Consider the following 21,576-nt stretch of genomic DNA (forward strand, 5'->3'; position numbering starts at 1 on the left):
AACCAGAGGGCAGCGCATGTGCAAACAGGCCTCGCCACACTCCTCAGGAGCAGCTGACGTCACCACACAACTTCAGAACTCCCGGGTTATGGGAGACAAATACTTCAAGCACACCCACCTGGCAGCCACCTTCAGGGTGGAGTGGCTCTCTAAAGCAGTCCCAGGTCACCCGACACACCTGCACAGGCAGGATCAGGATTGTAGAACAGGTCTCCCTTGGCCACCCCTGGAGGCACTCACCCCCACAACTTCTCCAGATAGCTCCCCTTCCTGTCAACTACAAACAACTTTGAGCGGTCACCATGGGCTTAGCCAGCTGCACTGCTCTGCAATGACACCCACAGCTGATTCTGAATTGAAGCTTTCTAATGACAAATCAGTTCTGTCCAATGGCTTGGAAGGTAGAGCCACCACACCATTTCCCAGCCTCCCTCTAGGACAAAAGAAATCAAAGTGGAAGCCTTTGGGGGGATTAGCGCTGGCCCCGGCCTCTGCGTTCTGTTCTGTTGACAACAGAGGCTTTATTCAGCCTCTCACGGCCTATCAAGCAAGCCAGTTCTGAGAGCTACATCCAACATGTTATTTCTAAAAGTCTAAACCTGTGTGTTGCCGATTCCTAGTGTGTTTTGCAACTTAGTGGGGATGGATGTGAATAGGCATGAGAGAGGGAGGAAGAAGCTAACTATTCCAACGCCCATGCCATGCCCATCGTCAGGCGCCACCAGGATGTTAGGCAGCCGAAAGGCTAGCCATGCAAAGCACACACGCCTATACCTGTGGAGGGTCAGGGTTTGGAGGCCACAGGACGGTGTTGTGTGAAGCAGCGTCCTCCTGTGGAAAGCAAAGGGTCTTCCTGTTAGAACACGGTGTGAGGAAGAAGCATATTCCAGGACCTGTATTTTCAACTCCTGCCCAGTGTGTTCCTGCTCTGCTTGTGGCTGCTGTCTCTCTCAAGTTTTCTATTTCTGTGATAAAACACTGACCAGAAGCAACTTGGAGAGAAAAGGGTTTGTTGCATCATTCTGCATGGAGAAGTCAGGATAGGAACCAATGTAGAGACCATGAAGCACTTACTGGCCTGCTCCCCCATGGCTTGCTCAGCCTGACTTCTTATACTACACAGGACCACCCGCCATCTACTGTGGCCTGGGCCCTCCCTAATCAGTCAAGAAAGTGTCCAACAGGGATGCTCACAGGCCACTCTGGTGGGGGCATTTCCTCGGTTGAAGTTCCTTCTTTCAAAAAGATTCAAGCTTGTCTCAAATTGACTTAAAACTAGCCAGCTCAGACACCCAGAGGAATCAGAACAGAAGGAGAAGAAACTCTAACCTAAAGATGTGAGAGACGACCAGGGCCCAGACTCAGCAGACCTTGCCCTGGTGACAAAGTGGATCCTGAATCTAGGGACAGAAGAAGCACAAAAACTCACATCTTCACTTCTAAGAACTCACGTTTAAACAGAATACCAGAAATCCTCTGCCGAGTGTTTCTTCATAGGTAAAGAATCTAGACAGAAGTGGAAGCTTGGGCAGGACAGGAATGTGGAAGGCACCAAAACTGGTTAGCAAGGATGCAGGTGTGAAATAAAAGGGTCATGAGCTGTCAAGTGGTTGGGTAAGAGGATGGGATGGGTCTACAGTCCCTTTGTCCTTTGAGAAATTGCTACAAGCAATGCCGACAGGCTGTCATTGTGCCCTACAGTGTGATAAAGCCCTCGGGTAAACTAGTTCACATGTGGAAATAATATCTGATCCTATAGTGGGAATAGAATAAGAATGGGTCTGATTCTCTACAGGGGACAGGTCAGGTTGGACCATTAGCTGGGAGGAACACAGACATCTTTTTTCTCCCCCTACAAGCCTAGGGCACCCCCTGAACCCTTAGAACTGAGAGAAATAGAGCAAGATCTAGAGGAGAGCGCTCCTACAGTATCTGCTGGAGCTCTGGATTCAGCCAATAGTGCAACTAGAGGCATGGGCTGCTCAGGTCTACAACCCAAGACCCCTTTTCTCTGGTAATGACCATTGGAAATGGGGTGCCTGTCTCTTAGAATCCCCTAAAGACCTAAAAAGAAATCCACAAGAATAAATGACCAGGCTACCAATTAACTAATTAATCAATCACGGGATGACGTATCAGGTGTGTAAAGGGACAGTGAGTAGAGTCAGGGTGGCCCTCAGATTGATGTTTGCATGGTAAGAAAGCTCTCATTAGCCAGGAGTAGAAATGCAAGATGAGAAGCAGAATGAGGAGAGAAGTTGGGTTGGGTTTGAGGGATTCAGGAGGGGTGGTCATACCCATAGAAGTATCCAAAAGATGTAAAACGATGATCCCAGGGCCCCATCTCCATGAGAAGCCCCAATCTGCAGTCAAACATTCCCACACTGCTTCTCTGTGAAAGGCAAACCTCATTCTGCCCCTGTAACCCTAAGGACAACCCTACAAAGGCCCACTGGCTTGTGCCTGATTAGACTGGGACATGGAAACTCTTAGATCAGGAAACATCCCGTGTACCCCATGAAGGCAGAGCTAGAGGACAGATGGGGTTGGAGCTGGGAGGAGGTAGGAAGAAGGTATTTCTCCTTTAAAGCACCTTTATCTTGAAACATTAAAATAGACAGTGAAATGCAGTTAGGTGGTCAAAGAACAAGATAACATCACCTTTTTGGAAAGTATTTTTTTTTCCAGAGCTGAGGATCGAACCCAGGGCCTAGTGCTTGCTAGGCAAGCGCTCTACCTCTAAGCTAAATCCCCAATCCTGGAAAGTATTTTACAACATGTACAGTAAGAACATTGCAGAATTCCTTGTCCTGTGACCCAGAAGTTCCATTTCTATACAATCTGTACTTGGTAAATAGTAAATATCTCATTCTGGACACCATGGTTCGTAAAAATAATAGAAAGAAAATGTAAGCTGTCTTAAACCGACAATATTGGGGTTAAAGTTCATCCTGAGTAAAGCAGGTGTGGTAGTTTGAATGAGAAAGGCCCCCATAGGTGCATGTTTGACTATGTGTTCTGTGTTTTTTGGAACTCTTTGGGAAGGATCAGGAGGTGTAACCTTGTTGGGGAAGGTCTGTCATTGGAGTTGGGCTTTTCAGGTTTCAAACGTACTATTCTTTGTGTGTGTGTGTGTGTGTGTGTGTGTGTGTGTGTGTGTGTGTGTGTGTGTGTCTTTCTGCTTTGTGGTTGTATCTCATGATGTATGCTCCAGTGCTGTGCCTGCCTACCTTATGCCATGCTCCCCACCATAAAGGTCATTGGCTCTAGCCCTCTGAAACCACAAGTCTCAGATAAAACCATTTCTTCTCTCAGTTGCCTTGGCCCTGGTGGTTTGCCATAGCAGGTTTGCTCACCATCCCTATGGTTGTAGTAAAATAGCGAAAGCAAGTATCTTCCAGTCTAGGAACAACCTTGACACGGTTGATGGCTTGTGTTAGATAATATTTTTTTTAAAGATTTATTTATTATATATAAACACACCAGAAAAGGGCATCAGATCTCATTACAGATTGTTGTGAGCCACCATGTGGTTGCTGGGTTTGAACTCAGGACCTTGGGAAGAGTAGTCAGTGCTCTTAACCACTGAGCCATCTCTCCAGCCCCTAGATAATATTTTTGGAGACAATTTTGCTTTGTAGAATATTTTTTGCACAATTCTGACTTATGCCAACTACAAACCAATAGCATCTTTTATCCCTGTGGTGAAAACCAAAGCTATTGCTAGATATTGTCACATGACCCCTGGATCAAAACTACTCCCCCATCCTGTTTGCAGATACCAATGGAGCCTTGGAGTTTATATAAGACTTCAGAGGAGGGACATTAGCTGGTATATGAGAAGGAATAGGGGCCGAAGTATGTCTAGTGCCCCCAAAGGGCTCTCAACTGATGGCCATGCCCGCCCCCACTCAAGCTCATGATAGAATGTAAGGGATCAGTCCAAGGAGAGTGACCTGGGCCAACCCCAGTCAGCAGACACCTTGATTGACTCACAGAATACTTAAAAATAACTGAAATTAGTTGTTAATGTGTTTTTATTGATTTGAGAGGGTTTCTTTTGTTTTTGAGACAGAGTCTTTCTGCTGTATAGACCAGGCTAACCTTGAACTCTGAAGTGATCCACTTACCTCTGCTTTCTATTAAAGGCATGTGCCCCCATGTCCAGTTATGAACGTGTTTTTAAATGTAGGGTTTCTCTTCTGCAGTCTTTGTAAAGCACAGGAGTAAACCATTTTCCCACTCGTTTTGTGAGGCTAGTAATACTCAAATACCAAAACCAGACCCTAAAATTCTTCCTTATGAAGTTGGACACAAAAGTCCAAAAAATACATTAGTAAACAAAACAAAACACTGTAACATGCTGTCAAAATAATTATAGACCATGGCCACACGAGATTTGTTCCAGGTATGCAAGGAAGGAAGTATGTGTGACTGTGCCGAGTAATGCAGAGAAATCACTAGCAAAATCCAGTTTAATGATTTTAAAACATAAGGCTGGGTAGCAGTGGCTCATGCTTTTGATTCCAGCACTTGGGAGGGTGAGGCAGGTGAGGTGGATCTCTGAGGTGAAGACCAGCCTGGTCTACACAGTGAGTTCCAGGCTAGCCAGGGCTAAGCAGAGAAACCCTGTCTCAAAAATCAAAAGATAAAAACCCAACCCAAAACACCATAAGTAAACTAGGTACCTCGACTTGATAAAGGACATTTGCTTAAAAAACAAACCTATAGCTAATATGTTTCTTAACACTAGAAAACTCAGTGCTCTCTGCTGGAGATTAGGACTAATCTCTGTAACAAAGCAACGGGAGTAGTTGTCACTATAAAAAGGGAAAAGAGAAAAAGTGAAGCTGGTCTTTGGTATTTATGGGTTCTTTTTCTCATCTTTTATCCGCCCCCCGCCATACACACACATTTCAATTCCCCCAACATTAGATTGGAGAGAAACAAGGATAGAAGGAAAGGGAGGGAGAGAAGGAGGGAGAGAGGGAGGTATGGAGGGAGGGAGAGGAAGGAGAGAAAGAGAGAGAGAGAGAGAGAGAGAGAGAGAGAGAGAGAGAGAGAGAGAGACCTGAATCTAATTATTTCCTTTTATTTCTTCTTTGACTACTAAGAAGCCACAGCCAACTCTCCTAAATGACCACCAAGCACCTAGTGGGGCCCTAGCATTTATGTACCCTCTGAAAAGCTCCCAGAATTCCAAAGGTCACACAATCATAGAAACCATCCGCTGCTGGCAAAGCCATGCCTCCCCTAAGCGCAAGGCATAATCATAATCAAACAGTCCAAAGCAGCCCCACATGCCACACCTGGTATTAAAATGAAAGCACGTCCTTATAATATTTCTGTATATTAAAACCAAATTTCCAGTATTCTCACGACAAGGAAGGATAAAGAAAAGTAAAGCTGTTCAGAAGGGCGTGTGGGAGCTCCAGTTACAATCCTGACTTAAAGGAAATCTCAAAGAAGCAATGAAAAGAGCAGCCACAGAAGTCACTGGCGCTAATAACCGAGTGAACCACAGACTATGGCAGCAAAGCAAAACCAGGAGTCTACATACGAATGTGTGGACACAGAGATGACTCCCTACTATTTAGAGTCACTCTAAAGTAAGATGTAGTTCTTGGGTACATACTTGGTTACACATAGGCAGGGCCTGTTTGCCAAGGATTTATCACATAATTGCTTTAAAAAAAAAAAAGTACAAATAAATGGAAACACACCACAGGTTCGTGGAGCAGGAAATCAACATAGCAAGAAGTCAATTCTTTTCTACTTGCTCTATTCTTTAATGTAATTCTTATCAAAAATCCAGCAACTCTGTTGGAGACATAGGTTCATTCTAGTGTTTATGTGGAAAAACTCGACCCTAGAACAACTAAGACAACATTCTTTGAAAAGAATGAAGTGTGAACACTCCATTTGACCTCAAAGACTTAACACATGACCACCATAATCAAGAGAGCAATCACAGTTCGAATTCTGAATGCCTCTTTCGCTGTACAGAAGTTCATGGAGGTGTCTAGACTTTGGATCTGGTTAATGTTGGTGCGATGTTTTTATTTCTTTGCAAGGTTTCTAAAAAGGAAGTTTATACTACTTTAATCTGATTTAACAGAGTCAATGTTATAGGACAGAGAACTTGGGCTAGACCGAACCAATTTGTGACAAACACGTCAGATCCATTCATTCATTGGGGCATGTGGACTGTCACCAGAGAGAACTGGTGAGGTTGAGTGAGTTCAAACCCTGTGGGTCTCTGAGAGCATTAGGAATGGGGCCAATCCACTGCCTAACTCTACCTGCTCTGGAACACATGACCATGACACTCCACCGAGGACCATGGCAATCAGTCACATGGCATAAAAACCTGGTGTTCCCTGTGCTAATGAAGTATCTGGATAGAAGTCAGTGAGCTTCCCTTATTGGGTATTTCTTCCTACAAAGGTATTTAATCTCTGGTTCACCCTGAGTAAGGTGTTCACAGTTGCCATCTAATAAAGCAGTTTGGAATGGGGGAGGCCTTCATCTGTAAAGAGGCATACCTAAATTCCCCCCACCAAGCCCCTCTGAACTCTGTGTACATTGATGCCCTGAGGGGAAGCGTGGACTCTTGGACTACAATTCCCAACTCCCAACAGTATGCTAACAGTGCCTGGGTACACGGGAGATGGGAAACCACAGCAATTATCCTAGATTCTGATGTAAACCTGGTAAAATACGGACTGAGGACCCAAACCTGGTAAAATACAGACTGAGGATCCAAACCTGGTTAAAAGACAGACCAAAGACCTCCATTACAGACTGGTTTCTGCCTCCCCTGAGAGGTGTCACAGCTATGCCCAAGACACCCCAGTGGGCAAGGCAGACATGTTCTTTTCAACAAATAAAGCTGGGGCATAAACAATCATGGCCAAAACAATAAACGTGAGAACAATAAACAAAGTAACAAACTCTCATCTTCAAGAGAATGAGAACATAAACCAGAAGTCGGGAGAAAATATTTGCAAAAGAAACATCTAAAAGAGGACTGCTATTCAAAATATATTTAAAATGAACCTTTAAAATTCAATAGTAAGATACTTTTAATTAAAGGGGACATACCTTTAATCCCAGCACTCTGTGGTTCTGAGGCCAGCCTGATCTGCACAGCAAGTTCCAGACCAGCCAAAGCTACATAGTGATCCGCCCAGAGAACATGAGTGTGGGAGAGCCAAACATGAGTGTGGGGGAGCCATCCCTGCCTCTTATCTGCTGTGAGGTTGTATCAGCAAGGGAGAGATCCCCTCCCTCCCTCCTGCCCTTGTCACAGGTCATCAGGCAAGAGAGCTGGTCCCCAGTGGGATCATGGATCAGGAGAGCTAACCCTGTCCCTGCTGCAGTATTTGAGAGAGCAGGCCCTGCACCTCACCTGGGCAGCATAGTAGAGCTGACCCTGATGGTGGGGATGGGGGTGAGCTGGCTCTAAGGGTATTTGTGAACGTGGGAGAACTGACCCACACAACTTGCCTGAGGTGCAGCAGCATAGTTGAGGGAGAGATGCCCTCCTTCACCCTCGCCCCTTGCCACCTACGGCAGGCCGGAGAGCTGGCCCCAGGGTCATGAGAGTGAGAGCTGGCCAGGTCCCTCACCAGTTGCAACACTCAGGAGAACTGCCCTGTACCTCCCCTGGGCATCAGTCTAGAGGAGCTGGTCTCTAGGGCATGAGAGCTGGTGGGCTGACCATCACTGATTCTTCTCAGACCCAGTTATCAAGACATGAAAAGAAATAGGATTTTTAGATAGATGTTGCTAAATCAAAGAAGTCAATCCAAGAACACTGCACACTATATAATTAGAATTATATGACACTGTGGAAAAAATGCAACTGTTGAAACAATACAAAAAGTTGTGGTTGGATCAGCAAGATGTCGCTGGGATAAAGACACTGTCATGCAAGCCTGGTAACCTGTATTCTTTTCCCAGAACCCACATTAAGTGTGGAAGGAGTGAACTGAATCCATAAAGATGTCCTCTGCACACACATCTGATGTGGCATGTATATGTACATACACACACACTGGTGAGGATAAAATATGAAAGTAAGTTGTTTTGAAGATCTGCGGTCGCTAGGGCCTAAAGGATGGGAAAAGGTCAAGCATAGAGGATTTTTTAGGGTTTTAGGAATATGATACTCTTGCACAAAGTACACATGGTTACATATGTCAAAGTCCGCAGAGTGTACACCATCAAGAGAATCTTCACATAGCATATGGACGGTGGGTGATAAGATATGTCAATATGGCTTTGCCAGTTCTAATATGCATACTAGTCCTGTAGAGGAAGCTAATAATGAGGATAGCTATGAAAATAAAGCTAACCTAAGGAAAGAAAGAAAGTTAGGTATGGGTGGCACGCACTTATAATTCTAGCACTTGGGAAGTGAAGACAGAAGGATTAAGAGCTCAAGGCCATTCTGGGTACATGAGTCCTTGTTGGGCTTGGGGACTGGGGAAGGGGGTGTGGAGAGGAGACAAAGACCAGAGACAGAGACAAGACAGGAAAAAGAAAAAACTGATGAACCTCAAACCTAAACCTTGTATCTGATATAAAGTTAATTCATGGCTCATCATGGAGTTACATATAAAATGTTAACTTTAAAGATTTTAGGATAGTAGCATTAAAGAAAACTTTCAGGACATAGAGCTAGGCAGAACACTTAGGCTTAACAGTAAAAGAACTATCCGCAAGACAAATGGATAGACTGTGCCTCACTAAAATGAAAATGCTGTTTTATATAAGACCTTATTAAGAGGATGGAAAGATGAGCTAGAGAACAAGGAAACACCTATAAACCACTATATGACTTCTAGACTACGTAAAGAACTCTCAAAGGCGAACTCTCAAACCCAACTCTACAGTCATAATAACGTTTATAAAACAAGCAGAAGACATTTCAGCAAAGAGATTAGTTGTCCACTATCCCCAGGAGATACACTCCTAGACTCTGGTGTCTGCCTCAGAGGTGGGTGGAAATGATGGGTTACGCCAACCCTGCATGGATTCAGCTCTTTGTTATACAGATAGACCTATGATGAAGTCTGTTATACCTATGACCTATGATGAAGTCTGTTATACCTATGACCTATGATGAAGTCTGTTATACCTATGACCTATGATGAAGACATATGACCTATGATGAAGTTTGCTTACAAAGTAGTCAAAGTAAGAGAATAACTACAGTAAGTAATAAAAAACCAATTACAACAAATACTATAGTAAATGTTATAACTAGTTTCTTTTTTTGTTTGTTTGTTTTGTTTTTTGAGACAGGTTTTCTCTGTGTAGTCTTAGCTACCCTGGAGCTCACTCTGTAGACCAGGGTGTCCTTTAACTCACAGAAAGCCACCGGCTTCTGCCTTCAAAGTGGGGGGATAAAAGCCATGTATTGCTACCACCCAGCTCATAACTGGCTTATTTTTCCCTTTTGAAGATCTTTTTAAAATTTTACTTGTATGTGTGCGCCTCTGTGTGTGTGTATGTGTGTGTGTGTGTGTGTGTGTCTGTCTGTCTGTATATCTGTGTATCTCTGTGTACAGTTATGGTGCAGATGACAAAAGAAGCCAGAAGAGGGCAGTGAGATATCTGGAGGTGGAGGTTGTACACTTGATATGGGTGCTGGAACTAAGCTCCCATCCTCTATAAGAGCAGCCAGTGCTCTTAACCTCTCTCCAGATGTCAAGGATCTTACTGTACTGTCGGTGCCCTCCCTGTGATGATGTAAGATGACAGGTCTACGGGATGATTGGAGAGAGGTGCACGGTGACACTGTGATGTCACCTTGGGCTGTTTGAGAGGTCAGCTTGAAGACAAGCAGTATGGTTGGTCTGACATCTGAGGCAGCTACTAAGTGACTAACCGATGGTGACCTGTTTGGCCTGCGTAGCTTCTCCCGTGACTGATTTCCAGTCCCAGAGAGTTCTACAGATACTTCTCAGATGCGGGAAACTGATCATTGCATACTGGTGGGAAGGTAAGAAGGCCAGCGACTGGGAAACATCGTGACTGGGACAAATCTTTATGAAATAAACATGCAATTATATGAGCCAGAAATTGAATACTTGGGTGTCTATCTCAGAGAAGTGAAAATGAACACACACCCACACTCTCACACTCACACTCAGACATCCACACTCACACACTCATACACACTCACACATACTTACACACACATACACACACATTCACAAACTCACATACACATACACACACTCACACTTATACACAGTCACATACTCATATTTCACACACTCACACTCAAACACTCACACACTTACATTTACATACACTCACATATACTCACTTATATAGACTCACACATTCACTGACATAGACACACACACACACACACACACACACACACACACACGAGTACATGCCTGTACACAAATGCACATGGCAACCTCATTTGGAATAGCAAAAAACTAGAAACAAAACAAGCATGTTTTGGGGAGGGGAGATGACCTGAGAACTGGATTGCATCTTCGGGGTATGGACTACAACTCCACAGTGGCAGAAAACAATACACAAAAGCTTGGATCTATTTCGAGAACATTCTGCCTGCTGAAAAAAAAAAGCCAGTTCTGCAGGTTCTAAAAGATAACACATCATCTGACCCTACCTCTGTAACATTCTTGAAATGATAAAACTGTATACGCAATACAACAGTAATCAATAGTATCAGTTGCCAGAGTGGGCGTGGCTATACAGGGCAGCAAGAAGAGTCTGGCTATGCACAGGGTGGTCAAGCTTGGCCATCTCAGTGTCTACAGGGAAAACTGCAGTATAATTATGCAAGATGGCACCCTTGAGGCTCTCTTTGTATTTTTTAAACTATACATAAATTTGCCACTATCTTAGATTAAAAAGCAAATGAATGAATAAACAAACAGCCAACAAGAAGGCTCAGTGAGGAAAGGCACTTGCTGACAAGTTTGATGGCCTGAGTTTGGTCTCCAGGACCCACACAGTAGGAGAGAACTGACTGCTGTTAAGTTGTCCCTTGGCCTCCACACATGTGCCATGGTATGCATGTGCACGCCTCCACACAGACAATAAATAAAATGCATGCAGAAAACCATTAAAGACTTGGCAGGAAAATACAGACTTTTGACGTCTTTAGACCAGAGAGGGAAATCTTCCTGCCCTGGGCCACTTTTACCCAGGACCATAACCAGCTGAAGTCGGTGGTGGCTGCCTCGATTGGTCTAGGCCCACCTGTTTGTCACAGTCCTTACCTCTCCCTATTGCCTCATATCCACAGTTATTGCTTCTGACCTAGGCCACCTAAAGTTTGCTGGATTTTGACACTTTTTTTCTTTTTGCATTAATGTTTTCCTGCCAAGGGGGGGGGAATCTTCCTAAATTGATTGGAAAGAAGGAGGTGAGAAAATAAGTCTTGTAATTTTAAATGTGTGTGTGTGTATGTGTGTGTGTGTGTGTGTGTGTGTGTGCGTGCGCGTGCGCATGCGCATGCGTATAGGACACTCTTAATCCTGAATGTCATTCCTCAGGTACTATCCACCTTGTTCTCTGAGACAGGGTCTCTCACTGAAGCTAAAAATTTCCCAGTGTGCACACTGCTGAACTTGGGTTCTGTAGTATAGTATGTGGGTTCTGAAGGATTGAATTCTGGTCCACATACTTGGGGAGCACACACTTCTTTTTTTTTTTTTTTTTTTTGGTTCTTTTTTTCCGGAGCTGGGGACCGAACCCAGGGCCTTGCGCTTCCTAGGCAAGCGCTCTACCACTGAGCCAAATCCCCAACCCCGGGAGCACACACTTCAACTAAAGTATTCCCCAGCTGCAGGCTGCTCCTAAAATCTAACCTCTTCAATCAAAGAGGCCCATACCATTAATCCAAAAATTTCACACTCTGAGACAATGGGAAAGTGTCTCTGACTTTGTTCACCAGGGCCCTACGCTAATAGTCTCAAACTTAAAATAAATGATGGCAAAACCTGGATATGTATTATTAACCCAGACTTGCATGGTTCAAGTTAAAAGTCCATTCTCCAGCTGTGAAAACCTTGTCTGACGCGAACACAACCATTTGCATTAGATCAGCTCTGCATTCATACATTTGCAAATCATTTTAATCTCTGCCCAATCCTCGGAAGCTGCGGAGTAGATATAATCTGGAGGGAATGTGCTCATTCCCATTAGAACAGTTTTAAAAGCATAGGATAAGAAGTAGCGCTCAGGACTTGTAAAACCCGCCTCCCCAGGTACTAAAGGAATTCTGAAAATGTAAGGAAGAAATGGCCCCACAGATACAAATATGCCACATGGATCGGGGCGGAGGACAGAGTCCTCCCTTGGGAGCTCTCGTTGGAGCTGGAGACAGGATGTTGGAAGAGTGTGGGGAGTGGTTAGCGTAGTCACGTCAGCAAAGAGACGTGCGCGGCAGGAGGCGGGAGAGCTTCCTGAACCCACCTGGCGGTCCGAGGTGCTGTTCTCGTTGCCCATGGTGACTCAGGGTGCCCAGCGTCCCTCAGTATGTTGGTCAGAGTGACTGGAAAAAACGAAAGGGCATAAACACCTGGAAAGGGAAGGAGAGCCAAGGCTTTCTCTTCTGCTCATCTCCCCAAACTCAGAGCCGGACGGCAAATGTTTATCTCTTCAGCCACATCATGGAAAATCACTTTGGAAGGGCTTTCTTTTGCAACATGCCACCCAGACATCTTTCCCAATACGGGCTGGTGTTTTCACTCCCCGCCCAGGGTTGGCTGCGGCTTCTGAAAAGCAAGTTTGTTCCTGAATCTGAGTTAGCGCCAGCGTGCACACATACGCGCATATACAAACGAGTGACAACTCTCCCCACCCCAACTGCAGACGCCAAGTAGCCTGGGGTACACCGCTCCCAGGAGGGTTTTCTGTTTCCAACTGTACTCAGTTTGGAAACTCAGTGTCGCTGCTTTCTGGCTGTTGGTGACAGCACAGCCTGTCAAACATTAGGGAGTGTGAAATCTACTTCTCTCCAACAGCATGGTTTTCCTCGTTCTTCCCTCTGAACACTTGTCTCATCGACTCGCCTTCACTTCTGTGAATACTGAGGGAAATGGCGATCTGGGGCCAGGCTAGGAGCAAATATTCATATGAAACTGCCGAGGAGCATTCAGTGACATATCAACAATTCTCATAACTAAACGTGCGCTAAACGATGATCAGAGAGGCTCTACTCCTTGCCTCACATCACTTGCTAGATTTCAGGGACCCACCTGGCATGCTCACTTCTTTTCTTTATGGAGAAACCAAACCATAGAAACGTTAAACAACCAGACACCTATTAAAGCTGGTGCTTTAGAGACCACCAGACTCACACAGTGGGGAGGACCAGAGTTCGAGTCCCAGAACCCATATAAAAAGTCTGACGGGGTTGTGTAACCGCAGCATTTCTACAGTTAAGAGAGGATGCAGAGGTAGAAGAGTGGAAAGGAGGCTTGCAGGCCAGCTAGCCCGGAGTGGCTAGCCTCAAAACAAGAGGGGCCTTCTTAGTCTTGATAGTAAGTGGTGAGGAGGATTCCTGAACGTTGCCCTCTCACCCCTAGGAGTGAGCTATAGCAGGAGTAGATCTTCAGGTAGGTAGGTGTGTGTGTGTGTGTGTGTGTGTGTGTGGGTGTGTGTGTGTGTGTGTGTACATGTACACAAACAAAAAATAAAAGCTAATTAATTAAAAAAAAAAAAACAGGACTGGAGAGATGGCTCAGGGGTTAAGAGCACTGACTGCTCTTCCAGAGGTCCTGAGTTCAATTCCTAGCAATCACATGGGGGCTCACAACCATCTGTAATGAGGTCTGGCACCCTTTTCTGGTGTGTCTGAAGACAGCTACAGTGTACACATCTTATATATAAAATAAATTAATTAAAAAAGTAAAAACCAAAAACCAAAAACTTAAAAACCTGTTGGGGGGGGTTGGGGATTTAGTTCAGTGATAGAGCGCTTGCTTAGCAAGCACAAGGCCCTGGGTTCGGCCCCAAGCTCCGAAGGAAAAAAAAAAAAAACAAAACAACCAAAAAAAAAAAAAAAACACCTGTTGGCTTGCTTAGTCATTCAACAAATGTGGAGTAACCAGTACATGCTATGCATATTGAACAATCACTGACCAATAAAACATTAAGTATTGTGGGCAGGCCCAATTAAAATGTGTCTGGGGATCGGGGGTGTGGCTCAGTGAAAGAGCTCTTGTCTAGAATATACAAGGCCTTGGTTTGATCCCCAGTACTGTTAAAATGAAATACTTCAAAATGTATGGCGCAGTAATGATGTCGGCCTCATGCTCAAGTCTCTTGCTCCTAACTTTTAAACTAAAAGAATCCAGCTCATTATCAGTATCCGAGGGCACTGTCAATAAACTGAAATCAAGATACTGATTATCATGATACTGAAATCATTATCAGTATCTGAAATTAATAATTTCAGGTAACTTGCTTTGAATATTCACCGCATGTATATATCACACTATGCTATAGAACGATAAAAAATGTCATTTATTTTAAACTGATCTATTCAGTTCAATTTCTATTTTCATTTTGAAGATGGTTCATCATAAGTAAATAGTGTTGCTAGAACCATTATTCCTGAATCAACTATTAACTTCTTTATGTGTACTAGGCTAAAACACACAACGCTTCATTAAACTTTTCCTTTTTAGATTTTTTTGAAGCAGGGTCTCTCTATATAGCCCTGGCTCTCCTGGAACTCACTATGTAGAACAGGCTGGCTTTGAACTTGCCTCCGCCCCTCAAGTGCTGGAATTGAAGGTATGCATCACAACGCCAAGATGAAATAATAATTTTTGATACTCATTTACTAAGTAAACTTAATTTTGTTTAAAGCCATAAATCTAGTTCTTTTTAAAAATTTTAAGTGTCCTCAAACTCACTGGTGGCTAAGGATGGTCTGATCATCCTGCCCCCACCTCGTAAGTGCTGAACTGACATTTAAGCAGACAAAGGAAATGACAAATCTCCTTCTGGCACAGTATGACTGAGGCAGCATAGAGAAGGCTGTAGACCCTCTGGGAACTTCAGGACTGGCCTCCTTCAGTTGCCCCAGGCCGAGAAGTCAGGCTCCCCTACCTGTTTCCACTTACCTGCAGGGATAGTCTGCACTTTGAAGGCCCACGGAAAGCTTGCTTTTGAACAACTGGACTTTCTCCTTATCCATTCAAAAACCTGTGAGGTTTAAGCCAAGCCCTGCTCCAGTTGGACAAACAGCTGTTCCCCACCCTGGCGCGGTCTTCATACCTGGGCTGAGGCTGAGCCTATCGAAGGCGTCCAGCCTGGGAATCTGCACCTCCCAGCTGGTCACTCCCAGGGCTTTATGCTGAGCATTTCCCCCAGTGGTGACATCAGCGGAGGCTCCTTTCGGGACAGGCTTATTCTAACCCTCTCTGTCCCTGCTCTCTGATTGGTCACACTTAGCATTGCTCGCTTGTATGCTCAAGATCAGGGAACAGATCTCTTTCTAGAAAGAAGTCACATGTTCACAGTGCTTCTTGTCTACACCTGGGGAAATTCCACTGCAGATACTATGGAAGGACAAAGAAAACTCGTGGAAACCAGATGACGCGGCAGTCTGGCACCCATTGGTGTGTACAGAATGAACTTACCCAGGCGTGGTTTGAGTTTCAACTAGTGAAGTCATAAAAAAGCACTGCATGACTAGATTTGCTGATAGGCAGGCTGCCTGCCCTCTGGGGTGGAGGAGACCAGCAGACCTGACAGAGCTACAGGCACCCGGCCAAATAGTCTCCTGCCCACGCTCTCCTACTCCCACAATTCCTTCACGTGCTCCACCAGTAAATGAAAGCCCCTGCAGAGAACCCCGACCCTGTGACTAGACAGAGCCACTCTGGGAAACAAGCCAGTGTTTTGTCCAAGGATCCCTGGATACCAGGGAGAATACAGCACGCTCCCTGGAGGTGTTTAAGGCCCTCTGGGGGAAAGTTGGCTGAGACAGAGCTCAGTACCCTACTTTGCATTTAAATAGAGCAGAATTGTATAGGTGTGGGCAGATGAGCAGATAATCACACCTTTTCTCCAGCTGCCCTATGAAATATTATTCAGCCGTAAAAAAAAAAAAAAAAAAAAAAAAAAAAAAAAAAAAAAACAAGAAAAAAACCACGAAGCATCGGTTCATGATACAGCTTTGCTAAGTGTCAAAAGCACTGAGAAGTGAATGCAGACACAGCAGGCCACATGTTGTGGGATTCCACTCCTTCCACCTGCAGAGAATTCCAGCTGAGTGGGTACAAGGGTTTACTTGATGTGATAAAAGTGTTGTAGAATTAGAGGTCACAGCCCCCACAGTGACACTCAGGAACAGTATGCGCACAGAATGTCACTGAATCACCCATTTAAAATTAAACACTTAAATTTACATTATCTGAATTTCATCATCATCATCATCATCATCATCATCATCATCATCATCATCATCATCTGAGATCTATAGTCCAGAACTCCTGATTCTTCTGCCTCCACCTCCCAAGCACTGGGATCAAAGGTGTACAAGGTCATGTCTACCTGTAATTTTTTTAAAGTCGTGTTTCACATCTTAGGGTTCTGTGTAATGGTTTGGGTGTCAGGAAGAATTCTAGCACCATTGGGGAAAAGATTTGAAGACTTTTTCTTTTGTGCTTATCAACACCAAAGGTCAACGTTCAGAGGAATGAGAAAGAAGAATGCTTGCCTCTGTACCCTTAAATCACAGGGGAATTTTTCTAGGGTAAAGAAAACCCTATTAAGCAAAGGTCTCGTATGAGCCGCTGCAGATGAAGAGCAGAGTCTTCAACAAGCACAAAACACAGTGAAAGCTGGGCACTGGGAAGGAAGGAGTGGACAGCCGTTCCTGGAGGAAAGGGAGAAACACTAACTTCCTAGGGACGCTGGACTCTAGATGTGGGCATGCGCAGTTCCGTATGTTTCCATGACATCACTTCCTTTCACTGACGACCAGCTCTACAGCTCGTACAAAAGGTGTGAGTGTTCAAGATTTTGCCCAGTGTGAGTAAATTGAAGGCCCAGAGCTATGGAGGAATGGCTCTAAGCAGGGAACCCTGGCTGAGTGGCTGAGATTGCTATGGATTTAGGTGTACACAGCGCTGAGTCACTCTCTCTTCGTACTGATACCTTGGGATGCCTTTCATTGCCACGAAGATTTCTTCTTCCTATGCCTTCCCACGTTCATCTCTCAGTTGCTGCCTGGGAGGACACCAGTAGAACTATAGATTAAGGCCCACCAATATGACTTTATTTTAGCTTATTCTTCAAGGCCCTGTCTCCAAATACAACCATACTCCCAACACCCAGCCTTATGAGCTCAAAATACAAATTCCGGAAGAAAACAAACAAAATTTGAAATCCACCAGAAGAAATCTTGAGCTAGAAGACACTTGGGAAACACAGAACCCAAGAATTATAAGAAGCCTTTGGGAAGGCAAAGACAAAGACACCAGCAGGACTCAGGGTGGGACAAATTAGGGACCTGTTTTGGGACGTTAGAGGTCACCAGGTACAAGGTCTGCTTGGGGCTGCTAGGGTGTAAAGTGCCAGGTGTTTAACTGGAGGGAACAGAGGCCCTGGCTTGGAACAGGGAAGCTAGAAGGAAGAGGAAGGTTTTCAAGGGGGGAGAGAGTGGAATTGAGTAAATGTCTGGGCCAGCTTGATCTGGGTGCTGAAAGATTAAAGGGCTGGAGAAGAGGCTGGGGAGGACAGCCCAGCCATGCAAAAGCCCCCAGGCACCTTACCCAGAACCATTCTATAAGCAATTGCTCTTAAGCGACAAGCACCAGCCTTGACTCTGGACCTGTCCCTCTACTAGACAGCACCTAGGGCCTTGACACAGTGTTTTACTTACTTTTCTGTTGCTGTGATAAACGACCCTAACCAAAGCAGCTTAGGAGAAGAAAGAATTGATTTGGCTTATGATTCCAGGCTAATCTCCATCCGTGAAGGCAAGTCAGGGTGTCACGTCCCATAGAGAGGGGAGAGAGAGAGAGAGAGAGAGAGAGAGAGAGAGAGAGAGAGAGAGATCCTTGCTGCTTTCTTCTCAGCTCCTCCTGTCCTCCATTGAGCAGAACCCACTGTCTAGGGAAAGGCACTGCCCACATTCAGGGTGGGTCTTCCCACCTCCAACATCAAAACAAAGCTGGGAGGTGGTGGTGCAGGCCTTTAATCCCAGCACTTGGGAGGCAGAGGCAGGCCAATCTCTGAGTTGGAGGCTAGCCTAGTCTACAGAGTAAGTTCCAGGACAGCCAGGGATACACAGAGAAATGATGTCCCAAAAAACAAACAAACAAACAAACAAACAAAAAAACCCAAAAAACCAAAAAAAAACCAAAAATCTTAACAGTCCCATACAGACATACCAGCAGGCCAAACTGGTATAGATAATTCCTCATTTCTAGGTGGTTCTTGGCTGTGCCAAGTGGACAGCTCAAAGTAATGAGCACATACAAGAATGTGCTGCCCTTGTAAAGACTCAGGTCTAAAAACCAACTGATTTAGGTTGGACACAAAGAGGGCCTCCTCTTGCTTCAGTTTCCCCGAGAGCTAAAATCCCCAGGTATCTCGGGACCAGAGGCTTTTACCGTAGGACTGTCAGTGAAGCGAGTAGTTCCTGAGTAGCTACTTCTTGCTGAGGGCTCACCATGGTCCTGATACTGTGTCTGGTTCCAGTGTAATCTTTGTAGCAAATCTATGTGGTCAGACCATTACTTCTCTTTAGCAAGCGAAGAACCAGAGGCTCGCTCAGAATGAGGCCAAAGGTTAATCGAGCTGGAATCCCAGAGAGGACTTTTTGATCCTCCCTATGCCCCTTTCTCCTCAGGGCTTGAGCACAGGAGGCATTTCTCTAGTGTGTCTCAATCAAACGTAAGATAGTTGCCCACAGGGAACATGTGCTTCTATGGGTTCATCCTAAGACAGAGTTTATTGACATGCTGTGTCTTGGGGGAAAAAAAAACCAACCAAACCAAGACAAAAAAAAACAAAAAACAAAAAAAAACAAACAAAAAAAAAACCCCACCAACCAACCAAAAAACAAAACAAACAACAAAAACAAAAAAACAAAACAAAATAAACCTAAGATGGGGTGGGTGGGTAGGGGGGAGACAGACCAAGAAAACAAAAAGCACCACTCACATTATCCAGCTGGGTACGTCGCTGTAAGTGCCCATTGTTGGCATGGAATAAGCCGGTTGTTAAGCTGGTCAAGTTGGCTACAGCTTTGCTTGTCTCCCCCTCCCCCCGCCCCAGACATAGCATGTGGCTACTCCATCTCAAGAGAGCCTCAAGTGGGATCCCAGGGGCCGAGCATCAGCCCCTGCTAAGTGTCCTAGCTAAGGCACCTTTGTTCCATCCCACTCACTCCAGCTATGGCCCTAGAGTGCAGACAGCTGGTTTATTCAGACAAAGGAATCTTGGGGAGGAAAGTGAACCACACTCACTGAACTGAGGGCCTTTATGCTGCACAAGCCTGAGCCACTGCCCATGACTAAGGTCATACCAAGAGTAGGCCTGACTGGACATCTACTCATCTTAGCGGTGGCTTCTGTAACTACTCTTGGTGCCACCACTGCACTTGGACATGGCCAACAATCATGACTGTGGCTGCTGGATATCACCTCTGACTCCTGCCCTGGCCACCATCAGGCACTAGGGCTGTCACTGCCAAAGTGGAAGAAAGCAAAGTAATGCACAGACCATGCCGATTACCTTTCTATCTGTGATAAATTACACAGCAGGAACATCTTCTGTGAAAGGATCTCATTGTCGTGGCTTGTAGGTTTACAGCAGGTAATGGGGTGGCTGTCATTCACAGGGTGGCTCCACCCCCCAACCTCAGTGGAACCAAGACCTTGAGGCAGATCGATAGCTCATGCATTGGTAGAGCAGGAAGCAGGCAGATGGAAGGCCCCACCAGTAGGCAGCCTACTTCTTCCAGTAAGGTCCAACCTCCTGAAGGTTCCACACCTCCTAAAACAGTACCACTATCAGGGACCAAGTGCTCAAATACATGAATCTGTGGGTGACATTTTGCATTTAAACTCTAACACAGACTTTTCATTCGTTACCCCAGGAGCTGGGTCTCTGTCTCTTAAGATTGATGAGGGTCTGGGTATTGAAACAGAGGCTCGGGGGCTGGAGAGATGGCTCAGTGGTTAAGAGTACCCGACTGCTCTTCCAGAGGTCATGAGTTCAATTCCCAGCAACCACATGGTGGCTCACAACCATCTGTAAAGAGATCTGATGCCCTCTTCTGGTGTATCTGAAGACAGCTAAAGTGTACTTATATATAATAAATAAAATAAATCTTTAAAAAAAAAAAAAAGAAGAAAAGAAACAGAGGCTCAGCAGTGGAGCAGCCACAGTGCCCTAATCTTCGGTCCAGTGGCAGAGTTTCAATGAGACTCAGGCATCAACCCTGTGACGTCCCACCATGTACACGAATCATGGCAGATCAGCTTCCTCTTTTGCATGCTGGCTTCCTCTAACCCAGACATGACACCGACTGGCCAACCCCCCACCCTGACAGATAGCACATGTGTATGAGGGCTTGTCCATTCGTCTTTCAGAATAGACTCACTGGGAAGGCAGTGGGTTTCGTTACCAAGGAGACTCTAAGGCCAGAGTCTTTCAGTACAAATACCAGTTCCACTGCTCACTTGGTGTGCAAACTCTGGCAAGTCCACACGTCCTGCTCAGTTTTGTCATTTCTGAATGGGCGCCACAACAATGCCTAGCTCATCTGATGAGCTCACTCCTACAAAGCTCTTGAAATCAGACATTTAATGAACTGTGGACTGGTTACTAACAGTGGGTCTCTTTGGAACCTCCAGACGAATCCCTCTATCCAAGGAAGATTTTTCTCCCCAACAGAAAAACTGTGAGGTTTAGATACAACCAACCAGTTCCATGAGAAGCAGGTCACATTTGCAATAGAGCACAGCCAACTAACCCACCAACTGGTGGAGAAAAATGTTTGACTGTGAAAAGTTTAGGCCTGATGAGAAGAAAGTAGATGCTTCAGAAATTCTTCCCCAAGCCATTATATTAAAATAATTGCTGAGCTAGTGACTTGGGCCAGTCCCTCCATGTGGCTACTTCTGGATGTTGGATGCTCTTACAGTTACAGATCCATCTCTCTGCTTTCTGAGCCACGGAGAGGTGAATACATTGAACAAGGATCCTGCTGCCAGGTCTCACCATTGTGATGGACTGATATCCCGGACACCGAGGTGAATTCAGCTACTCTGTCAGGTATTCTGCCTCAGCGATGAGGAATAGAACTTACACAGGAGCTGAGGGTATAAATGGGGACACGAAGTGTGGAAGAGAACAGCTGTGCAGGGCTCACATGGGTAGGTCAGGTGGAGAATGCCGCCGCAGCTCCAGACTGTGAGTCCAGGCTGTGTGTGGGGGAAGAAGGGACCTGGAGAACAGAGGTGAAGAACCAACATGGCAACACCACCATCCATGATAGGACAACGGCACAGGGAGGTTTCCCAGCCCCATCTGCCCTGGGAGAGC

At 45.3% G+C, this 21,576-nt stretch overlaps 1 protein-coding gene across 5 annotated transcripts in view; it reads right to left on the minus strand.

The window, feature by feature from the left end:
* Window positions 1-15,244, minus strand: part of Tacc2 (transforming acidic coiled-coil containing protein 2) — a 191,310-nt gene extending 176,066 nt beyond the window's left edge. For 2 of the 5 annotated variants that reach the window (XM_032892449.1, XM_032892450.1), the window contains exons 1-2: window positions 15,135-15,239; window positions 12,475-12,553 (exon numbers count right to left, since the gene is read on the minus strand). In XM_032892449.1, coding sequence (XP_032748340.1) covers window positions 12,475-12,507 — 33 coding nt within the window. In that variant the 5' untranslated portion in view covers window positions 12,508-12,553; window positions 15,135-15,239. Of the gene's footprint in view, window positions 1-12,474; window positions 12,554-15,134 lie in introns of all 5 variants that reach the window. The other 3 variants (XM_032892447.1, XM_032892446.1, XM_032892452.1) reach the window with 3 other exon arrangements.
* Between the last annotated feature and the right edge of the window lie 6,332 nt (window positions 15,245-21,576).

The sequence above is a fragment of the Rattus rattus genome, chromosome 2 (genome assembly GCF_011064425.1).
Source record: "Rattus rattus isolate New Zealand chromosome 2, Rrattus_CSIRO_v1, whole genome shotgun sequence".
NCBI classification, from domain to species: domain Eukaryota; kingdom Metazoa; phylum Chordata; class Mammalia; order Rodentia; family Muridae; genus Rattus; species Rattus rattus.